We start from the raw sequence: 22,241 nt of genomic DNA on the forward strand, positions 1-22,241 counted from the left end.
CTATTGACTCCATGATTGCCATGTTATTGCTACTATACTAGATGCCTATGCAAATGAGATATGCATAGTCGTGTGATTTGAGAAATCATTCGATGCCTACACTTTTACTTCAGATTTCTAAATGATTTGTGGCTTTTCAATGTTGGCGGAAATGAAGCAACAAAATCCTATACGTGGAAACTAATACATCCTATCTAACGATTCTATGATCGGATGCTCATGAGGTCGTGCCAAACATTACATTTGTTATTCCGAACGATTTAATGTGTTTTGGTTGTCACACGCACCTTACATTAATTGATACCAAGCTGATTATGGAGCTAGAGGACTTTTACTTTGACCAACTGGACAAGAGCAAACGGGACATATGATAGCTCAACTTAAAAATAGCATCACTTAAGTTACATATAGAGTTACGAGGCTCATAAGTAGTGGACAAAAATGTATCGATGAGCCAAATCATGTGGCAAACAAACATAGGCGATTTGGCCCACCTGTCAAACCCAAGCTAATCATTTAGAGCCTTCATTTCGAAGTCAAAGAATCCCCCATTTTTAACGATTTTTTTATTTAATGTAAAAACACGTAAATCTTTGAATTGAGTAATTTGCAGGTTTATTTGGGAAATCAATATTGTAATTAGCCGGTCAATTCCCGTTTCGAATACTTCTCAGCAAAAACCTTTTATATTTAGACGCTTCCAACGTCATGAACGCACATAATATGCGCAATTCAGGGCCCTTAAACAAGTTGTAGCAAAAGCGTCATCATATCCCCTCAACTTTCCTATTAATGTTTTTAGAACTCACTTACGCATTCATTAATCCCCCTTCTAACTTTAGATTCTATCACGGAACTTGAACCCTCGCCACTTGGAAGGGCACAATTTTCCAATAATTTGGTACCACTAAGCCAACGACCCTTTGGTTATTATGCAAATGGCAATTAAATCAATGTATTTTCTATCTTTTGGGTTTACAGTGGCATCCACAGAAAATGCGCGATCTTAACTAAAACTTTTTGGCAAAGCATGGACCTGAATGTACATGTGTAATATCAGCTACCCAAAGAAAATGAAAGTGTAAGAAAACATCTGCTTTCTTTGCACAGCCCATGGCAAACAATGCCATAAGTACCATTAAGTATTAACCAACAAAAACCAGAAACCAAAAAAAACCTATCTTGAGGTTTATATAAAGATCATTCCATATCATATCCCACTAAAAAACAGCAGTGAAGCTGTACTGTAGTTTATGAAATTATGAAACTCAAAATTGTATTAAAATTAATCTTCTCAAATTGTTGTATTTTTACAGTAAACACTCATGATACAGCCGTATGTGAAATCTAAACGCGTACATATAAAGACCATGACAATTTGACTTGGACCAAAGTCAACTTTTGTGCTCCTGCTCGTGCTCCTCCTCGAGCAATGCAGTCCCTTTCAGATCCATATGTCCTGAAATATCATTACAACAATTAAAGAATTCATTTACCATTTTGTCATTATTGAAAGCATGTTAAAACACTTGAGAAATCAGCATACCAAACAAGGACACCAAGGATGGAGGCTTTGAAGGTTCATTTGCCCTCATATCTATACCTGCATAACAATAATCCTTTTGTTTAATGCATTTAATCATATAATTTAGCAAATACGAGATAATATATGCATTATGTAGCCATACACTAAACTTATGAATATAAAACTAAATTTGCCACAGAAACATACCTGAAGTTCCAACCGACTTTAACATATCCGATTTCTTGAATGTGTATCCAATGAAATTAGAGTCTTTTGAAGTTAACATCTGCAAGTTCACAGAAAAATAAATATATATAAAACTGAACCAAAAACAGAAAGCACAAAAGGCAGACAGATTTTTCATACAATGTAGAAAACAATTACCTTTCTCCAAGGTCCCACTCTTGGTACAGCTGACTGAGGATCTTCCGCCTGGCATGCCATAAATTGGCAGAAAGATACGAGAAAACAAAGATATCATCACCCGTTTCAACCTTATTATCAAATAATTACCAAATATTCATAAAAAAGTATTACTCACTTCAGGAAACTTCTCAAAATTCTGAGTATCAAGTTCTCCAGTGACAATAGGTTTATATGCAGCTTCCATTTCATACAACATATCCCATTTCACCCCTTTAAACCATGGGTGTGCCTAAAAGAACATACATTATATTTCAATATTTAATTAACAATTTTAAAGCTCAAACGTTAATATATTTAAATTTTGTACCTTTATTTCTTCCACTCCACCAGTACCCAACCTTGATTCCACATCACATAGCAAATGACAGATCAAATCCCGGGCCTCCTTTGAAATTTTTGGCTCTTCAGGGAACTTCAAACATGTCCTCCAGTTTATAATCTTGCGACACGTCATCCTAGGATCATCAGAACAAAAAGGCGGATAACCAATAAGCATTTCATACATGATTGCCCCTAACGACCACCAGTCACACTCCATTCCATATCCCTTTTTTAGCAGCACTTCAGGTGCCATATAATCAAGAGTTCCAACTGTAGAAAATGCCTACAAAACAAAGTTTTACACAAGAAACAATATTGATGAAAGTTTACTAAAATGTAAAAGATACAAATTTTTCAAAATGTTGAAAAGTAATGATACCAGTGCACGTCGATTACGCTTCCACTGTTGCAATTTCTCTTTTGGCATCAAAGAAACGTCAGTTAAAGGCCCTTGATTTTCATAATCTTCTTCGTTTAACAATATTGATGAAAATTTACTTTCTAAGGGCTTACACAACCCAAAATCAGATAACTTTAGATGCCCATTTCGGTCTAGTATCAGGTTATCTGGTTTAATATCCCTACAAGTGATAACAAGTCAAGCACATGCTTCAATAGTTCAATATCAAGAAATATTATATGATATTACATAATATAATACCTGTGTATGTAGTTATGCTGGTGAATAGAATGAATAGCTAGGATGCTTTCAGCCATGTAAAACCGAGCAACGTCCTCAGAAAGGATATCTTCTCTCATTAGCAAAGTCATGATGTCGCCACCAGGTAAATATTCCATTATAAGGTACAAATAATCAGCATCTTGAAAAGAATAATATAGTTTTACAATGCATCTGCTATCAACCTCCACAAGCAAATTCCTCTCAGATCTAACATGTTCAACCTAAGTACACAAAACGTTAAGCCATTTGCAGTACTATCTTGATCTAATATCAAATCAAATACCTATAGATCAAGTATGAATTCACATGATTCCAACAATAATACCTGCCCACGACTAAGCATATCAGATTTCTTCAACTTTTTCATTGCAAAAACTTCTCCAGTGGTTTTAGCGCGGCATAATCTAACCTGTATAATACAATTACAACATACATGGACTCAGTTCTACCAATATATCTCAAATCATTGCCGTTTTAGCAGAAACTGATGATAATAAATTCTTATGATACATATATTGTAGTGCAATTGGATTGACTTGTTGACCGATGTGAATCATAAATTCACACAACCAATGTATTAAGTTCTAGTTGTTAGATTATTATTTCAATCTGAAAGTGTTTCACGGCTTTCATATTACAAATCCCCAACAAGTAGGGTTTGTACCTCGCCGAAAGCGCCTTTACCGATCAAAGTCAAAAGCTCGAAATCATCGATCCCAATCTTATGCCTCTGCAACCTCATGTACTCCGTCTCCTTCTTCTCCAAATTCCTTAACATCTGCTCTTCTTCCTCACTCGACACCTTCGCTTCAGCCGCTCGCCTCTGTAAAGCTCGTCTCCTGGATACGAATCAACACAAATTTATTATTGCAGGAGAAAACCTGTCTTAAAAACTAGTTACAATAATTCTCTACTGATCACGCATCCAAAACCCAATATTTATAGATCTAGCCCTAACTCGATAACGAAGACATTACCATACTAATCCTATACAATTAGCAAAACTAAACCAGGACTTGTCAACTTAGGTCCTTTCATATTCACTGACTAGCGCCTAACGTAATTGATGAATGATGATCATAAATAAACCCTAGATAAGATAAATTAGGAGTACCTTTCCTTACGATCCTGCAATCCTTGGAGATAATTCTTGTAATGATTCTCAATCAACTGCTTAGCAGCAGCAGCTTTTTGTCTGGTGACCGGAGACGAAACGGCGACGTCCGGTTCCAGATTGAAGCCGTGCGTGACGGATGCATCACCGCCGTCCATTTGAATCGAAGTCTAGATCTAGAATGAAATGATAACAAAGTAGTGTCAGATTGTAAACCGAAGGTTCGGAGTGATCGGAATCTTATGAGTGATGAAATCGAGGTGAAACTGACTGACTGACTGACAGACAGTGAGAATATAATATAATATGGAAGTAAGGAAGGAAGATGTAGGGTTTGGGTTTCAAGTATGAACCGTCTGTCACTGGGTGGACTGGCTGACTTGACTCTCTGGAGTGCAGCTGACGCCAGTAGCAATAGCATCGCCATCGTCTAATTTGGGATCTGGACATCATTATTAATATTAATATGGGATTAATTTGAACTTTATTTACCTGATTCAGGATTAACAGGGGAGCAAGTACAGTATGTCGTGACCAACATTTTCTTTGGGTGAAATCTATCATCTATGACTATGTGATCAACTGTTAGTGCAACTTAACTGATTGCCTCCTCTTTTATTAAGCTAGAGTAATATGACGTGCTGATGTTGTAATAAATAATTATATACATATGGTATAATAGGGAAAAAATCTTAAAACTTAAAAGTGAATGTTACGGTTAAGGTTGTCTTCCGCTCGGAATAGATTAAAACGTAGGTTTGAAACCGGTTTGTAATTTTTTTCTTAGAAACTAGTTAACTGAACCAAAACCGGTCAAAAACCTAACCGAAACGGACCATAAATCGGTTTTGATTTTTGTTGACCAACCGAGCTGGATTCAACCCAAACCGGTTTTGAGTTTTAAACAGGTTTGTGCACCTGTAGCTCGTAAGAGATGGTAAATGCGAGTGTCATCAGATCCGGTGTGAAAGTGTGTGTAGGTTTACTTTTTTTTCTTTTTTTTTTTGAACAGTTTGGCTCACTGGCAATGCACACCCCCTAACACCTAAAGGACCCGGGTTCGAATCTCCCAGAGAGAGGGACCTTTCAACCTAAAATGGTATTTTTTTGCCTCCGCAGAGACTCGAACCTAGGCCACCACCCGGGCGGGACCCTCGCAAGCGAGTTATCCTCCCACCTCCGACCAGCTGGGCTGGACCTCATCGGCGTGTGTAGGTTTACTTGATACAGTGACTTTACAAAACACCACTTCACCATCTTTTCTTTGTACATATGATAATCCCTTTTTATTTTTCAAATCCGGTATTTTAGTATCTACAAGTAAAGCATGTCCATCGCAATACAACTGGATAATGTTAATCCAAACCAAGTTTTTTTGTACTAATTTTAGGTTGACCAAATTTATTTGAATTAATTTCATATGCCAAACTATTTTGTGTTAGGTCTAAGTCATTTCGGTGTCGTCTAAGCCCTACCAACAACTATAATCAATATATATAATCAAATTTACATTTGATTTCGTTAGGATTTCATATCAAATTTTGAAATTGTGAGAAAAAGAGACAAGCCCATATATTGTAACCGTCTTTGTTTTGATGGTTTACCAAAAGGATGCATCGTCGTTGTTGCTTTATGATACATGTACAGAAGTACTATACAAACTAATTGGTGACTTGGTGAGTGATAATGTATATTTCACCGATGAGCGTGACAAAAGAGAATTAGGTATTAAAATATTGTATTACTAGTTTAGAGCCTGTGTTTCACACGGGTGAAAAATATAATAAAAATAAAAATTTGTTATTTGTAATGCATTAATTATAAGTGAATTAACAATATATCATTTAGAAGTCAAGAAATTTAACACAATAACTATTTAAATGGAGTTGGTAAGCATTTTTAGTTTGAAACATAAGGTCTTGGGTTCGAGACTTGTATCACACAATAATTTATTTTTCAAAATTTTATAAAATGTTAGCCCTAGAATGATGACATGTGAAAAAATTATGTTGCTTTAATATATAGTTAGGTTAGATTAGATGTATTCACTTTTATGTATTATACAATAATTTGGTGGTGGTGGTGGTGGTGCATGTTTTTTTGAAAATTATCTTCGAAGACGAAATTCACTTGAATTCATCAGTTCAGATGAATTTCAAAAAAACACGGATTTTCATGATTTTTGGAGATGGTTTTCATGGGAGATGATTTTCATTCCAAACTTATCGGTCCAGACGGATTTCATTGGAAAACAATCGGGGGTAGGTGGATAGTGGGACACTTGGCAGTTTTTTATTGGCAGGCCAAAACCATCGGATTTTTTCCAAATCTATCGACGCCGATTAAATTTGGGTGGACTATTTCTGGAATATTAGATTTTCAAGGACTATTATGGGAATCTCTCTTCAAAAGGATCATTTTCAGAATTTTCCCTAAAATAATTCAATAGAAAAACAAAGTATACCTTCTACTTCATTTTTTTTAACAATCAACGAATAAAGAATGGCTACTCGGTGTAACCCGATGATAAAAGTTGATTTCATATGTCCACGAACGCAGACAACGCTGTGTAGCACATGCCCACCATCACCCGAATGTCCACTACAATAAAACCCGGTTAAAATCGGATTCAAAAGCCAAGTTTTCAGTTCCTCTTCAATTCCAGTTGAACTAATGCTCATTCGCCCTTCCATTTCATACTAGTTATGATGTTGTGATCTATTATTAGGATTAAGAAAAAACAATAATAATAATAATATTTAAGATAGATTGATTCCAAAATTGATGAAACCATGAAATCATCGTAGCATCATAGTCAACATTATTCCGGTTGTTGCCTTTCAACATGCTTAATAATGCATCCACGTGATTCTACTTTCTATTATTATGAGAATTGAACTTGGTTATAATATGAACTATTTCACCTTAAAAATTATAGATGCTTGGAATATAATCATAACTCAAGATAACTTGTGATCAATTTAGAAATTTGATTAGACTTATACTAAACAGTAAATCCTAACTAATAAATTTTATCCGAAACTTTCGGATAAAATTTATTAGTTAGAATTTACTGTTTTAGATGAGATCTATTATAACTTCGCTACACCATAATTAGGGGTTATGATTTGAATAGTTTTATTAGAATTATCTCTATGATACTTCTACAAAACTGGTTAGCAGGGGCGGATTCAAGAGCAAAGGAGGGTGGGCGCATGCCCACCGTCCAGCCCCCGTTCAACCCATGTTCTTAGTGTAGTTAATAGACCAATCTTCTGGTTTAAGTCCAAGTGCCCATCCTCCGATTACCTGATTTGTCGTGTTAAGAGGATAGAGAAAATAGCATTAGTGTTATTACTGTTTAGTATAAAGAAATTTACAGAAATTATAGAAGAAAGAAGGAAGAAAAAGGAAGAAATAAAGTGACTGATGTTTGATTGGTTGTTTTACTATTATTCCATAGTTAATTCTTTTCGTTTTACAATTTCATAGACAAACATTGTCATGTACTTTTGTGACATTTTATATTTTTAATGAATATTCAATCAATAAGAAAATTCATTTGATATTTTAAATTAATTAGTATTATTTATTATCATTAGTGTAAGTTGAAAAATTATATCTGAATTGATTTTTTTATATTGTTTTAAGTTATATGTATTTGACTATTTTATTTGTCATTTCTATAAATACCATTGCTTTATTTAAAGTTTTTTTTTATCGTTTTTTAAAATTTTATTTAAGAAAAAACATTTATCATTATAAAAATGCCCTATAAAAGTGCTTTTACAATCATATAACTGTGTTAGATTTTTTTTTTCTTTTGTGTAAATTGATTTATATTTGGTTTTCATCTAAGTACTATTAACAATTTTTTAAAAAGAAAGTTACATAAAGAATTAACAAACATAAAAAATTTCTTAAGGAGCTCGGAATAGGGTCGCAAAAGTTCATTTTGTTTTGAGCCTCTATAAATATTAAGCATTTGTCTTTGACCCGATCCATTTTTTACCCATTTTATTATGTGCCCACTGTAGAAAAATTTTCTGAATCCACCTCTGCTGGTTAATAATGCACCGTATATCAAAAGTTTGCCTTGTTAATATGCATATAGGACCAACATAAAGTGTTAGATGAACCAATTAGGCTCACACACTCAAGGATTCAAAACTGCACCCGTAACCAGACCCTTTATACATGTTTTTTAAACCAGGGTTGTCCAACTAGCTTATGACTTGCAACTCGTTCGTAATTAGCTGGGTAAGTGCTCGCTCATAACTCAGGTCGAGTTGATCTGGCTCATATAGGCATTCATGACGAATCCGATATGTTGGTAGCTGTCACACCCCGACTAGCACAATGCGGAAGCGTAAAACGGGAATGTAACAGACACCTCTGGTATCAACACATTGTTTATAAAGAAACATTACATACTAATTTACAATATATTACACTTCTTTGTTCTATCATTGTTTTACAGTCTATGTGATACAAACAAAACTAGTTCGTTAACTATACGTTCTTACTACTAACACCCTTGCCTCTATTCACATAGCATTAACCACACACCTTGGGCAAGTAACAGATCACCAAATTACTCCGATTTAGGTACACCTGAAAAACAGTTTAAAACGGGTCAACTACTAGAGTTGGTGAGTTTCACGAGTTTCAAGAAAACAGTAATGAGTATTCACAAGTCAACACTTGTAATCATGAAATAAGTATGTATGTATGTAAATGATGTAATTATGCTAAGCTACAGTGAAGCCTTGACTGTATGTGCTGCGTGCATCCATTTCCCATGCTCAATCAACCACTGTGGCCCCTTTCCGCCCACAACATGCCCCGGTAGCTATGTCTAACACTACATAGCCTGTTTGTATAAATATGGTCATGTGCAAACGGCGGTATGTGACACGGCAACCAGGCCGATTCCGTTTGGGTTTGTCAAACCAATAGTACTATTCACAAGCCACCGGCTCGAAGTTAATCACTGTGATCGTGGGGACTTTCATGTGTTAGCACTTAGATAATTCACATCAATACATGATTCAGGTATGTATATGTAATCAAACATGTTTTTCACCCCAAAAGTTCGTAAAACTGTTTAAAGAGTGGGGTCATGAAACTCACGGTTTAGTAGATAATCAGTACTGTATCAGCTCGTGGTTTGTTCGGTCTGCTATCAGTAGTTCCTATAATCAATATTATAATAATATTAATATTTTAATATTATTATAATCTCAACACTAAACTGGGCTGTATAACTAATCTGGGTGTAGCTGGAACGCCCAGAAAGTGGCAACAGGCTTAGGTTGTGATGTTGTTCAATGTCTAATACTTAAAACCGAACTTGGCTCAGATTCCCGTTTTCCCAGCTTGGCCAAGTTGTTCGTTTACGCATTCAGAAAACAGTTATGGGAAAATAAGCTTGGGTAAATGTATTGGTTAATAACATGATTAAGTTATAAAGAAGGATCACATAATGGGGTCCCGGATTATCCACAGGCCCCGTTTCCGTTTATTCAGTTTGATTCGAGAAGAAACGCGCACAATCCACCCAGATTGTCCAGGTTTCTCATAGAAAAGTTAGTTTTCACTTAATTAGTCCAAAAATATTATTTTTGATCACTCTTGGTGTTTTGATATTCCAGCAGATTCGCTAGTCGCAAACTTGCCGGTTTTTATAAAAACTGAATTTGTTTAATATTCAAATTAGCATAATTAATTAACCGTTATTCATTAAATTATGAAAATTTAAAAAATTATCAATTAAAATGTGTAAATTTTTATAAAAATATTTCTGGAATTTATTTACTGATTTATTAATTTATAAAAATTCATTTTAGCAGCTATATTTCGCCTGAAAATCGTCTGTTTACTCCAAACAATTTCTAAAAATTCCACAAAAATTCCTGAATGCTCAATTCATGTCTCAAATCAACCTGTATCAATTCCAGAATATAAAAAGCTCGTGCGATATTCTTTTCGGCCCAAATTCGGCTATAAAAATTCACACGAACGCATATAAGCAAAACACCTTTAAACTTCTCCAAATGATCCCAAAATTCATATGTGATCAAAATACATCAAATATGAGTTTCCAGAAAAATTTCATAATTTTTGAAGTATTTTAGCTATTTTTCCCAAATAAACGTCCCAATTTGGTAATAAATTCGCCAAATATTCTCGGATGGTCGAAAAATTACCAAATTTGAACAGGGACTTATTGACATGGTCCCTGATGTTCCTGAAAAATATCAAGGTCTAACAATATGCACATCACAACCTTAACCTAAACAGGCCGTAAGCGAGTGTTTCGGCATTACCTTAGCGGGTTTGGCTCGTTTCTGACTTTCTAATCAAGTTTTCAGGTTCTTGTGCTTCTATGCAAGCTAGATACAAGTCCTATATCACAAACCAAGCAATTTTTCATCAACATAACAACCCTTAACTTAGGGTTTCGGCTAGTGCACAAAAACAAACTTTTGAACCGTAAAAACGCCGTTTCAACCCTTTAATCCGTGTTTATGGCAAAAAAAAACAACTATCAAAACAGGTTCCTTACCATGTGTATGATCAAAACATGTTTATGGACCATTTTTGGGATTTTTACATAGTTAGGAATGATTTTTAGTAATCAAGACATGTTTTATGGTATTAATCAAGGTTAAACAAGTACAAAAGTTACTTATTTAAGCTCTTTACCTTAGGGTTTCTTGAGTTTCCTGATGAAGAAAGTATTTTTCAGAATTTACTTGTGGATGAATGTGTAAAAAGATCTCAAAACTAGTTTATATGTGAAAAGAAAATAAAGGGGGGGTGGGGTGGCGGCTGCGGCCGGAACTCCATGGGCCCATTTTGGCTCAAGTTTCTGATTTCTCAAGCCCAAATACGAAAAGCCCAGTCCAAATTTAGTTCGGGTTCTGTTTTTGGCGCGAAAAACTTATTGGGTGCGTTAAACAGCGCGAAAACGAGTGTTTTTTCGGCTAGTTTTGTGTAAAATTATAAAAACATACTATATGTTTGTAAAAATCAAAAATATTTTCACGGATCGCTTAAAACATTTCAAATAAGTGTTTGGTAAGTCTTTTTCGGCTTAACGGATGATACCATGCTTGGTTTGTAACTATCTTTCGCGTTTTAAATCTATAGCGGGTAGTTAAACGAGCATATTTTCGTTTAACTTGTTTGCTATCAAACTAAGGCTATATTACTAATATTTTAGCTTGTGTAGATCGTATATCACTTATAGATGGCCCCCCGAGATATCTGGGTCATAACCCGACCCGTTCGATTAATCGTTCGTTTGTTACGCAAAAGACGTTTATTTGCTTAATCGGTAAATACGTACTGAGGTGTACCTTGTTTTGGCTCAAATGTCATAGTAGCTCATTCGGATTAGTTTCTTTTTTACATTGTATATTGATTGTTTATGCCTTGTTATAACTTGTTATTTGAGAGTTCTAAAAAAGAAAAAACTTTGAAGATCATCAAAATTCAAAATAACCAAATGAACTTATAGATCCGTTGGATACGAGCTTACTTTTCATCTAAAAATGAAGATTAGATGCCGAGTTAACTCGATTGTATTTCAACGAGCTTGAGCTGATAATATAATTTGAGCAACTCGATACACGATCCTATTTGAAACAAACTTGTATTACTTGAAAATTTTGAAGGTTAACTTAATCAATACCCTAGTACAAATCAAACATTCTTGTTGGTTGCAAACTCAATCAAACATTATTTGATTAAAAAATTTAGTAAAACTTGAACATTGTCTAATAGACTAGTGGAAGTAATCTATGAGGATATAAATACAAAACAGGTCACGTCATGCGTGTGTATTAACTACTAAGTGGCCAGATCACATTGTACTTGTAGCACATCACGTGTGACAAGCTGATAAAAGTGAGGCTGGAATACCTAACCTTTAGACTACTTGCTATGGTAGGGTGCTTTGAAGCTCTCTCTACAGCGTCACGTTAGTGCCATGTGGGCATTGGGTATCGAAGTCCTAGGGCATACCGCCCCTATATGATAAGGGGGCTTTGAAACCCTTTAAATAATATATTAAATAATAATATAGTAATACTAAGATTTAAATTTAAATACAAATAAAACCATACAAATAAAAATAAAAAACATACAAATAAAAAAATAAAAATAAAAACCATACAAATACAAAGAGTAAAAATATAATTAATATTCGTCATCGTCCTCGTTTGCATATGCGATAGATCTAAATGCAATAGAACTTTTGTGAGGAGCTCGAATTCCTTTTCTTGCTTGTGTTCCAAGTGAACCTTTGTAAGCCGTTCATGCATCGCTTTGTATTCTGCATGCATCGTCTTTCTTTCTTCATGCATTCTCATGAGTTCCTCCTGTTTTTGTTTTTTAGCGTTGGCAATCTCGTTTAGCCTGAGCTCCAAGTTGTCAAAACGCGAGCTTACTTCGGAATTCATAGAGGATGTAGGTCTGGACGAAGATCCTCCACCTCTAGTTGCCGCCTTGTCTTTATCTCTTCCTACCGGACGTGGCAACTCATCCGGTTCATCAAAAATAAATTTCGGATCCAACTCGTTTAGATTAAGTTGACAACAACCATCAGACATGGCTGAGACGGCGAATGATTGGCCGAAGTAAACGTTGTCTTTGACCGTTTGTATGGTCGCGGCGGTGATGATGTCGGGACCGAATGCCACTTTGGCGAGCTTATGCATTGTCTCCAAATTTCCATCATATTGAAATCTCCACGATAAACGGCCTCGTATTGTTTTTAGCAAGCCTCCATCACGTCGGCATCACTCATGTCGCTTTTTTTGTCGTTGTTAACGCGGGTGTGAACGTTTGTGAAGTTGGTTATTTTTGTGCGCATTGCCTTCCATTTGTTGTAGACAGAATCATTCCCGCGGTACTCACCTCGACCCATTATGGCAAAGAACTTAGTGCATATTCTACCCAAAACTCCATGGAATGTTTGCCGTCACATTCGATACATATAAAAGCTTAGTATTAGTAAACAAAAAAATAAAACATGGAAAACATATAAATATTTTTATAATATACCTTGAATCAAGTCTTCGGAAGAGTCGATCCAAACTAACACTAACGCCATTTCCTCGTCTGCTTCCCACATTTGTCTTTCACCCTTTCGGTTGTTTGAACGTCACTCGGGTTCTTTTTTTATGACTTCTTTTTCGACGGTGGACTTGCGTTTCGGGTATTTGGGTGTCGGGTATTTGGGTTTGGGGTACATGCAAAGACGTATACAACATTGGCGATCGAAAGAACATATCGGGGTTAAATGGTTGCATGGGTGGAGGAATCATCAGGCGTTGTTGGTTTGCATAGAACGGGTTGTTAAGGTTACCGTTATTTGTAAGCAAACCAGCCCACCACATACAACTCGGATCCCACGGGTTTGGGTTTGGGTTTGGGTTTGGGTTCGGGTTTGAGCTCGAGCTCGTGTTTGGGTTTGGGTTTGGGTTTGAGTTAGGATTCATGGTTAATTTTTTGTGTGTGTGTAAATGGTTATAATTTAGTGTGAAAATGAAAGTTATTTGGGTAAAATTGAGAAAATGGTTTGAATTTATAGAGAAATGGTTAATTATTAATATTATTATTTATTTTTTTAACGGTTATATTTTTGCCCGTTGGGGTGGGCCCCCTCCACCTTCCCTCCGCGTCGGTCGTCCAGACAGCGCCCTCCCTCTCCGCGCCCGCCTCCACCGCGCCCACCAGCGGTGTTCCCCCTCCATCGGCGCCATTTCTTCCCCTCCATCGCGCCCATAGCAACCAGCCTTAATATCTAGGTGTATTATGCTCGTACCTCATCATACTATGTGGTGTAGTTTAACCGGTAACTAGTTAAATCATTTTGTCACTGTCATATAGACACCGAGCCTTTAACTAGTCACCAATTAATTCAAGCGTTAGGAGTTAATTAGGCTTAACTAGGTATTAAAAAAACAAAAGATGTGATTGGTTGTTAGTGGAATGGACACACTTATTATTTGGGTTTCACAGGTTATGTGCATGGAGCTTGTGCCTATGATGTCGGGTCTTCTTCAGGACATCGCAATGTTCATGGCGCCATCTTGCTTATGTGGCAAGGATGACGCTCCTTAAACTGGCTACAACACATAAGCTTGTGAACCCCAACCAAATACCAATTTCTACCATTGTTAAAATGATTGTTTGGGCTGTAAATATATCTTTAAGTTCGAACAACACAGAATTTTCTAATGGAGTTTAGATTAACTTTATTTGTTAGTATATTTAGTAATTAGATTAATAATCTTAATTTTCTAAAACCAAAGTTTATGAATATTAGAATAATAGCCCAACAAGTGAGATATGAGGGTTTTTTTTATGCTTTTTACGTCTATGGTCTATTATATTGTTATAACTAGATTTTATCCCCCGTATTACAGGGGTTGTTTTACATTATTCGTTTTTAATATTTATATATGTATATTAAGATTTTAATTTTATTTATTGTAAGAAAGTTAATAATTAATATACTTGAGGCTTGATGATGAAATGGTTTAAAAAATAAATGATATGTTATAATCCGGTTTAAAAGCTATTTGGGTTAGGTGATACCCAATACTCGTTTATTTTCTTTATTATAAAATTGTTTCTTAATTATAAATAATATCTTTTTTTTAAAATAACATAGGATATTAATTTTTAGTATATTCCTATTTTATAGGATTTTCATATCAAATATTTGATGAGATTATTTTTTAATATAATGAGATGTTATAATCCGTTTAAAAGCTATCTGGGTTTGGTGAGACATGCGTGAGAAGCCTTCATTTACAAATAAAGTAATCTGATGGCTTGAGAGAATGGTTGTTTTATATTTTTCATTTTTAAATATTTATTTTTTGGATTTTAATTTTCTTTATTGTAAGAAAATTAATAATATACTTAGGGTTTGATGATGAAAGGGTTTCAAAAATAAATTGTATATTATAACCCGTTTAAAAGCTATTGGATTTGGTGACCTATGACCCGCTTATGTTTTTTTACTATAAAATTGTTTATTAATTATAAATAATATCTTTTTCTTTTTAAATTGGATATTAAATTTTAGTATATTCCTATTTTGTAGGATTTTCATATCAAATAATTGGTAAGATTAATTTTTTAATTAATGAGATGTTATAACCCGTTTAAGAGCTATCTGGTTTTGGTAACACTCATACTCATGAATTTAGGTTAAATCAATGAGAGGCCTCCATTTAAAAATCAAGAAATCTGGTGGCTTCCAAAAAAGGGGGGAGCGACCACATCGCGACACATAGGATTTTTGGGTTTTCGTTTATATATATTATAGATATACATTATATTTGTTTTAGAAAGATTAAGATTGCATTCTTATGACAAACCCGGCAAAAAGTTCGTGTGACGTAAGTGCGTAGCCTATCTAATCTCTCTCGCTCTCTCTCCTTCTTGATGTTGGTGTGTATCCATTTATGTAAAGATTCGAATGTGCCATAACAATAAAATAGATGTATGTAGAGCATAAACAAACTTTTAATCTAAAAGAATGCCTCTAACAATTAGAACATTTTTATGTGAATCAATATGCAGTAAGCCAAAACTCGACATAAATGAAAGAGTGACTTGTAGCGGATAACAAAGTTAAACATTCTATCTTGAGAGTGACCTTGATATTATATACGAGACGAAAGAAAGCTATGGATTTATGACAAAGGTGTAAGGTGTTGGCTGTGTATGTTAGTCATATTTAGAGAGGGATATAATTGGATGTTATTACGGCCTTTTGTTTCAAATGTTAAAAGTACACTCCTGCGGTTAGTTCGAGAGTGTATGAATTGTTTAAATGGAAAAAAATTATTATGGAAATCAGAAATGCTAGTTACGGGCATGGGGCCAAAAAAGTTAATTCTTATATATGAATAATCTTAATACCAGAAATGTTAGCCATGGGCCTAGGCCAGGGCCAGTATGACTTTCGTTGTATCTGATTCTAAACATTCATATTTAATTTCTGAGCCCAAAAAGTCATTTGTTTTAGCACAAGTTATAAAGAAAGAAAGTTACACACTTACACCTATCAACAATGACATCATCGAAACTAAGTCCATGCTAGAATTCAGGCTTGCCGTCTCACTTGGTCGTATACATTTTAACATTTTTAATCTTTTTCTTGAGATGAGTGACCAGCTCCACCAACACACTTCTCTAGATGTCATTAGATGTTGATTCAACTAAGTATCAAGTAACAACAATCACATCTATTGAAGTCTTAAGAAACAACTCACTATCTAATACGATCACATATGATTATGAGCAAGCCCATAAACCATGATTGAGAACCCACTTTGCCAATACATAGAATCATCAACATCCACATAAAACCCTTAGCCGTCGTATTTCATGCGTTATTTTTCTTAAAGAATTAGAATTTGATTTGTAATTGAAATTTGCTAGGATTCAAAATCTGAAAAAACTAGAATGATTAGAATCTACCACAAAAATTTAAATTTAGAATGAATTCCAATGACAAAACAATCATAAATTTATTGTAATCCTTCATCACCACCCTACTACAGCCACGGGTGTCAACACAGTGTAAGTTTAATCTGAAAATTGTAACCATTGTACTACACACAACCAAAACGGTCCAAGTTATACACACCTAACCACTAAACATGTCGTATTCGGGTTCAACCTTACTACCAATCGGTCCGGTCTGGTCTCACAACCAAAATCATAACATGATACCCATATTCGATTGAAAAACCCACCCACAAACAAAACCACCGAACCCGTATCCAGTGCAATCCTACCCGCAATTATCCGGTGGCTGTACACACTACACTACACTACACTACACTACACTACACACTCTTTCAGCTAACGACCGTACAAACAGTTGCCAGCGCGCCTTTTCAAACCCCTCTATAACCGAAATTAGCAACACCATTCACAATCCAATCCAGTACAAAATAATAATAATAATAATAATAATTAATTAGGGTTTATGCACCACCAAAACCATGGAATCAATCTCATCACCGTCACACATTCATCTCCATCACACAAACCTTATCTATCCACACACCAACCCCTCCGTCATTTCTTTTCCCTACCGGTTTTTTAAGCCCTTGCTTCCGCACCGGTTTTGTGGCTTGAAAGCTAGTAGTGGTGGTGGCGGCAGCGACGGCGATTTGCTGAGGAAACCGGCGGTGGAGGTGAAAGAGGATTCGGATGATGATGATGGAGAGAAGAGAAGAGAGGATGGGTGGATTGATTGGGAGGATCAGATACTGGAAGATACGGTGCCTTTGGTTGGCTTTGTTCGCATGATTCTTCATTCCGGCAAGTAAGTTACTCTTCAATTCGGCTTCTTAGTGGATTGATTGAGAAAGCTTGTTTGGAGAATCAACACGTGTTTACCTCTTTTGCCTTTGACACATTTGGCTTCTTAGCCCCGGAGGCCGTGAACTTTCTGAACAGGGTTCAGTGGGTCATGCATAGTAATTTATCGGCCCTAAGAACCAAAACTTTGTTTTTAGTAGGATTGAGTTTGCTATTTAGAAGGGGGTTGTGCTGCATATTGTTGCCCGTTTACCTGCCACTTCATTGGAATCGTTTTGGATATTCTTTTATATAATATATGGCAATATTAGATAGCCCTAGATGTTGGCATCAAACTGGACACCGTCCATTTAGTATTTAGAGCTTCAATTTATTAGTAGTTAGAAATGTTTCAAGTAAATGCTTTAGACCATGCGTAGTGGAAGGGAAAACAAGGGGGATTGGTTGTCCAATCACATGCTTAGTTACCACTACACCACTTAGTTTTGAGTTTAGTTATGGGGCATTTTACCGCTTTTTGCAAACTAGTCATTGTTGACTGAGTAACTGGGATGCCACATGTCAGAAAACGACTGGTTGTGCTTAGTTACCAGTACCACTACACGTGGTCTTAGAAATGAATGTTAAAAGTGTGAACATTATTGGTTCATGATTAAGTTGTAGAATGTATGTGTTAACTTTAGGAATTTAAGTTATATGGTTGCAACTTTACCTACTTATTATTCTTCATTATTACTTATCTTTATTTATGTGCTCTATTTTTTCTTTTCTTCTTTAATTTCTTTCGTTAGTACTAAATATTACACTTTTTTAAACTGTACTTTATAGTTTACTTGTTTTATTGTTATGTTGTTTGCTCTGGAGCCAGGGGTCTCGTTGGAAGCAACCTCTCTATCCCCATGGATAGAGGTAAGGTTTGCCTACATCTCCCCCCCCCCCCCCCCCCCCCCGCGCGCGACCATACTGAAAGATTTGGCTATTTGTGGGATTTACTGGTTATGGTTGTTGTTGAATTTGTTCTTGGTGCAGATATGCAAGTGGTGAGAGGTTAAGTCCCGAACATGAGAGAACTATTTTGGAGAGGTTGTTGCCATATCATCCTGAAAGTCAGAAGAAAATTGGATGTGGCATTAGTTACATCACGGTCAACTCTCTCTCTCTTTAAAAACACACACACAAAAGTTTTTAAATAATTCCATGACCTTAATTGTATTGTAAGCCTTAAAAGTTATAAATATGCTGTCTTTCAAATTTATATGGATTCTGGAAGAATAATAGTAGTCTTCCTTTCTGCTGCATACTGAATAATGTTTTTTAGGTTTAACTAAATAATAGTTTTATTATGAATTAAATATTAATTGTAAAATTTGGAGTGCAACACCATTTTTGAATTTCATAATTAAAAGCGTCTTAGTTATAATTTAAGATTAATGACATAGTCCATGAAACATTAAGTTATTGATTATGACAGTTGCCCATGAGATTAATTACATGTAGTTTGTCATACATTTCTAGGTTTAATATTATCTTTGCTGACAAAAGTTCCATTGGGATCATTGTATTGGATGCTTGTACTTTAGTAATGTCAATCGTGCCGGGTTGTGGATTGATGGGTTAAATTGTTCAACTTGAACACGACCCATATTTCTATTCATGTCTAAAACATCAATTCTAACCCTAACCCGCACACACTTAAAATCGTGTAACCCATTTATCTAAATGGGTTGGCGAGTGATAACCAAGTTAAACCTGTTAATCAAGTTGATGGGCTGTAAAAAAAACTGGTTAAACAAGTTATAAATGGGTAATCGGGTCGACTTGTTAAGCAGGCTGGCTGGTTAACCCGAAAACAACCCATTTAATTAAACAGTTAACCCGAACATGACCTGTTTTTAAAATGGGTTAGATATGCCCAATCCAAAGCCTGATTATTTTGGGACGTGTCGGGAATTGCCACTAGCAGTAATAACTCACAGAGGCACAGCTTTTAATTTTGATATATTTTTGTTTTTGAGTCTGGATTTTGATTTGAAAAAATCAATACGCATTAAACGAGAAAATAGAGGTTGATGAATAGGATGATCTGGTCATTTTACTCCCATCATGGATGTGCTGTGCACATGATGTCTTTTGAACTTTATTGTGCAATCGAAACTTTAACTAAAGTTCCTCTATATAACAATGCGAAATTTAACTTGTAATAACGTCCTACTTTAATATTTTTCATCAACATAAAACCTAGTAACCTGTTATTAAATGCGGATGATGTGGCATCATTTTTCAGTTCTTTTGCCATTTCACTGCCTGCTCATTTTCTAAGTGTATTAAGAGGGCGACAAGGATTTTTTTTAAAATATATTGCATTACCAGAGGTGTGCTAACTAAGAAGAATAACATGGAATCAATGAGGGACATTATGTGAGATTTGTTTTTTCTTATTACTAGAAAGTAGAATGTATGTGATTAATAAAAAAAAGTAGCTGATTTTTAGTCTTAGTTAAAAGTTAGATGAGTTAAGTAACACATAAAAATACTCACAGATGCCTACATGTCAGCAGCCAGATGACAAACCCATGACACCTCATCACATGCTATTTACAGGTTGGTTACCATCCAGATTTTGAAAGCTCAAGATGTCTGTTTATAGTGAGGAAAGATGGAGAAATGGAGGATTTTTCATATTGGAAATGCATAAAAGGTTTGATCAGGAAAAAATATCCTTTATATGCGGACAACTTTATCCTCAGGCATTTCCGAAGGCGTAGGCATAATGATTAAAGTTAAATCATTGTTTATGTTGTATTTATTGTGATGTTAGCTTGCATCAAGATTAGTGTCATATGATGCATACATATTATGCCATTTTGAGAAAATGTAAAGATGAACACTTATCTTCTTTGCAGTTTAAATTTTCTCATTTGTTTCGGGTGTTGTTTAAGGATAAAGAGGAGCACATTTTAATGTTCAAATTTGTTAATCTTAGCATTTTATGATGTTTCTGTGAATGGTTATTAATCTTGTCTGTTGATTATTAGATGAGGATGAAGTGGAAGCAATGATGATTATTATGTTATGTGATGGTAAGTAATTTTACTTCATATGTATAGCTGGCAGTCATGCATTATTTGATGGGTTGATTTTGGCTGAAAATAAGTTGTATATGGGTTCATCTGGGTCAACTAAAAGTAGTCAACTTGGGTCTACTCGTATTAGTAACGGGCCAACTATTATTTGTCTTCACCATATACTCACTGTTGGCGTCATCACCACTGCTGATGACACCAACGCGCGCACTCCCGCTTCTGCCACCCCACAACTAACTCGCCCACCGTCACCAACGCTGCTCAACTCCACACCTGTCACAACCAGCTCCAGCATATACACGGCACCGCTAGCGCCACCATTTGCACCCAGCTGCATTTGATCACCACCGTCTCAATCACTACCTACACCGTCACTGTTGCTACAACCACTAATCTTACATTTGAACTCGTTTCAATTGGTTTTATGAATCCATACAGTAAACAACCAACATCGGCAACACTGCTACTGGAGGCACTGCTGCGATCATGGCGATTGTCACCACCACCTCCATATGATCATTGATGCCTCTTTTGCTAGGGGCTGCCAACCCATTTTGGCCCGAACCAAAGTGGTAGTCCTTTAAATCTAACCATTTTAACATGAACTCATTTTTACTCAAACTCATCCCAACACAAGTTGCTGGTCTATGTAAATAGTGGCTGAGCAATGCCAGCGTGAAGGAGAGGACGGCGTATGTGAAGCTTCATCGGAGAATGGAGATGCTCTTGATACGCAAGCTTTTAATGCCGACATACGTCGGCTATATTTTTGTCTTCACACGTATTCTTATATATTCTAATCTGGTCTTACTTTTTACACCAATATCTCATAAATATATTTTTCAATATACTTAATTAAATATAACATATTATTGGTATATTTTTAATATAATAAAAAAGGTATATTTTTTTAAAGTAAATATACTAAACTATTAGCATAATAGCATAATAACATTCCAAACACATTGATATAATCATTTGTCAGTTATAAAATATATATATATCTTTTAGGTAAGGGGCTTACTATCAAGATGCTTCCATGATCCATCCTTTACACAAATGGGCCCTTATGTTTTTTGTCGATGAGCAAAGCGCGTTTTTAACGTCAATACAAGTAATAAAGTTAAAAGAAGGGGATGAGAAAAATCAACAAAGTAATAATAGTTTGATAAAATTGATGAATAGAACAAAAAGTTTTGATGGATGGGCATAATTGCAGTTGTTGGAAGCTTTGGAAGTTGACACCTATTCATTAAAGCATTATAATCTTATCATCATACTTTACTTTGACACATCCTATATCCCATGGCTCGTGGTCCATTTCATATCCCTTTTAAGAAAAGAGTTTCAAGAGTAACCATATCATATTAAATTAAATTATCTTAATTAAATTACGTAGATAACTAAGTGAAGAAACACGAGTTCGATCAGAGTAAAAAACAAGTATTTCCACATGAAGTGGTGAACCGAGAGTCTTGAATCCGGGGTATGAACGTGTAGTGATATGCAAAGCTAACAACGTTATTAGCCTCGTTACAGGAAGAGGGGGTTCTTGTAACAACAATCTTTGGCATAGGAATTAGTATGATAAGTTGTAAGTATAAGAGGAGAGTGAGATCAGAATCCTTTTACCATGTGATGAAGTTTTCTATATATAGCCGAAGGTATAAAATGTTTGTTGGGACACGTGTTGTGGGAATATCCGGTTTGTCCTTTTTATAACCGTCA

The 22,241-nt window shown here is 35.4% G+C and overlaps 2 protein-coding genes across 2 annotated transcripts; one reads left to right on the top strand and one right to left on the bottom strand.

The window, feature by feature from the left end:
- Positions 1 to 1,299: 1,299 nt before the first annotated feature.
- Positions 1,300 to 4,230, bottom strand: LOC143583022 (uncharacterized). Its single transcript, XM_077065452.1, has 11 exons — positions 4,069 to 4,230; positions 3,619 to 3,793; positions 3,280 to 3,363; positions 2,934 to 3,175; positions 2,652 to 2,853; positions 2,259 to 2,555; positions 2,067 to 2,180; positions 1,910 to 1,957; positions 1,733 to 1,811; positions 1,547 to 1,603; positions 1,300 to 1,459 (listed from the first exon to the last, which is right to left on the bottom strand). Exons 1-11 carry the CDS (start codon positions 4,224 to 4,226, stop codon positions 1,395 to 1,397), a joined length of 1,521 nt encoding a protein of 506 aa, XP_076921567.1. The 5' UTR covers positions 4,227 to 4,230; the 3' UTR covers positions 1,300 to 1,394.
- Positions 4,231 to 17,108: 12,878 nt separating this feature from the next.
- On the top strand, positions 17,109 to 20,300 carry LOC143583026 (protein DCL, chloroplastic-like). Its single transcript, XM_077065454.1, has 3 exons — positions 17,109 to 17,434; positions 18,460 to 18,574; positions 20,032 to 20,300. Exons 1-3 carry the CDS (start codon positions 17,109 to 17,111, stop codon positions 20,206 to 20,208), a joined length of 618 nt encoding a protein of 205 aa, XP_076921569.1. The 3' UTR covers positions 20,209 to 20,300.
- The last annotated feature ends 1,941 nt before the right edge of the window (positions 20,301 to 22,241 follow it).

This window comes from Bidens hawaiensis, unplaced genomic scaffold, assembly GCF_021521415.1.
Source record: "Bidens hawaiensis isolate Kalapana, Puna unplaced genomic scaffold, B.hawaiensis_p1.1 tig00032103_1, whole genome shotgun sequence".
NCBI lineage: Eukaryota > Viridiplantae > Streptophyta > Magnoliopsida > Asterales > Asteraceae > Bidens > Bidens hawaiensis.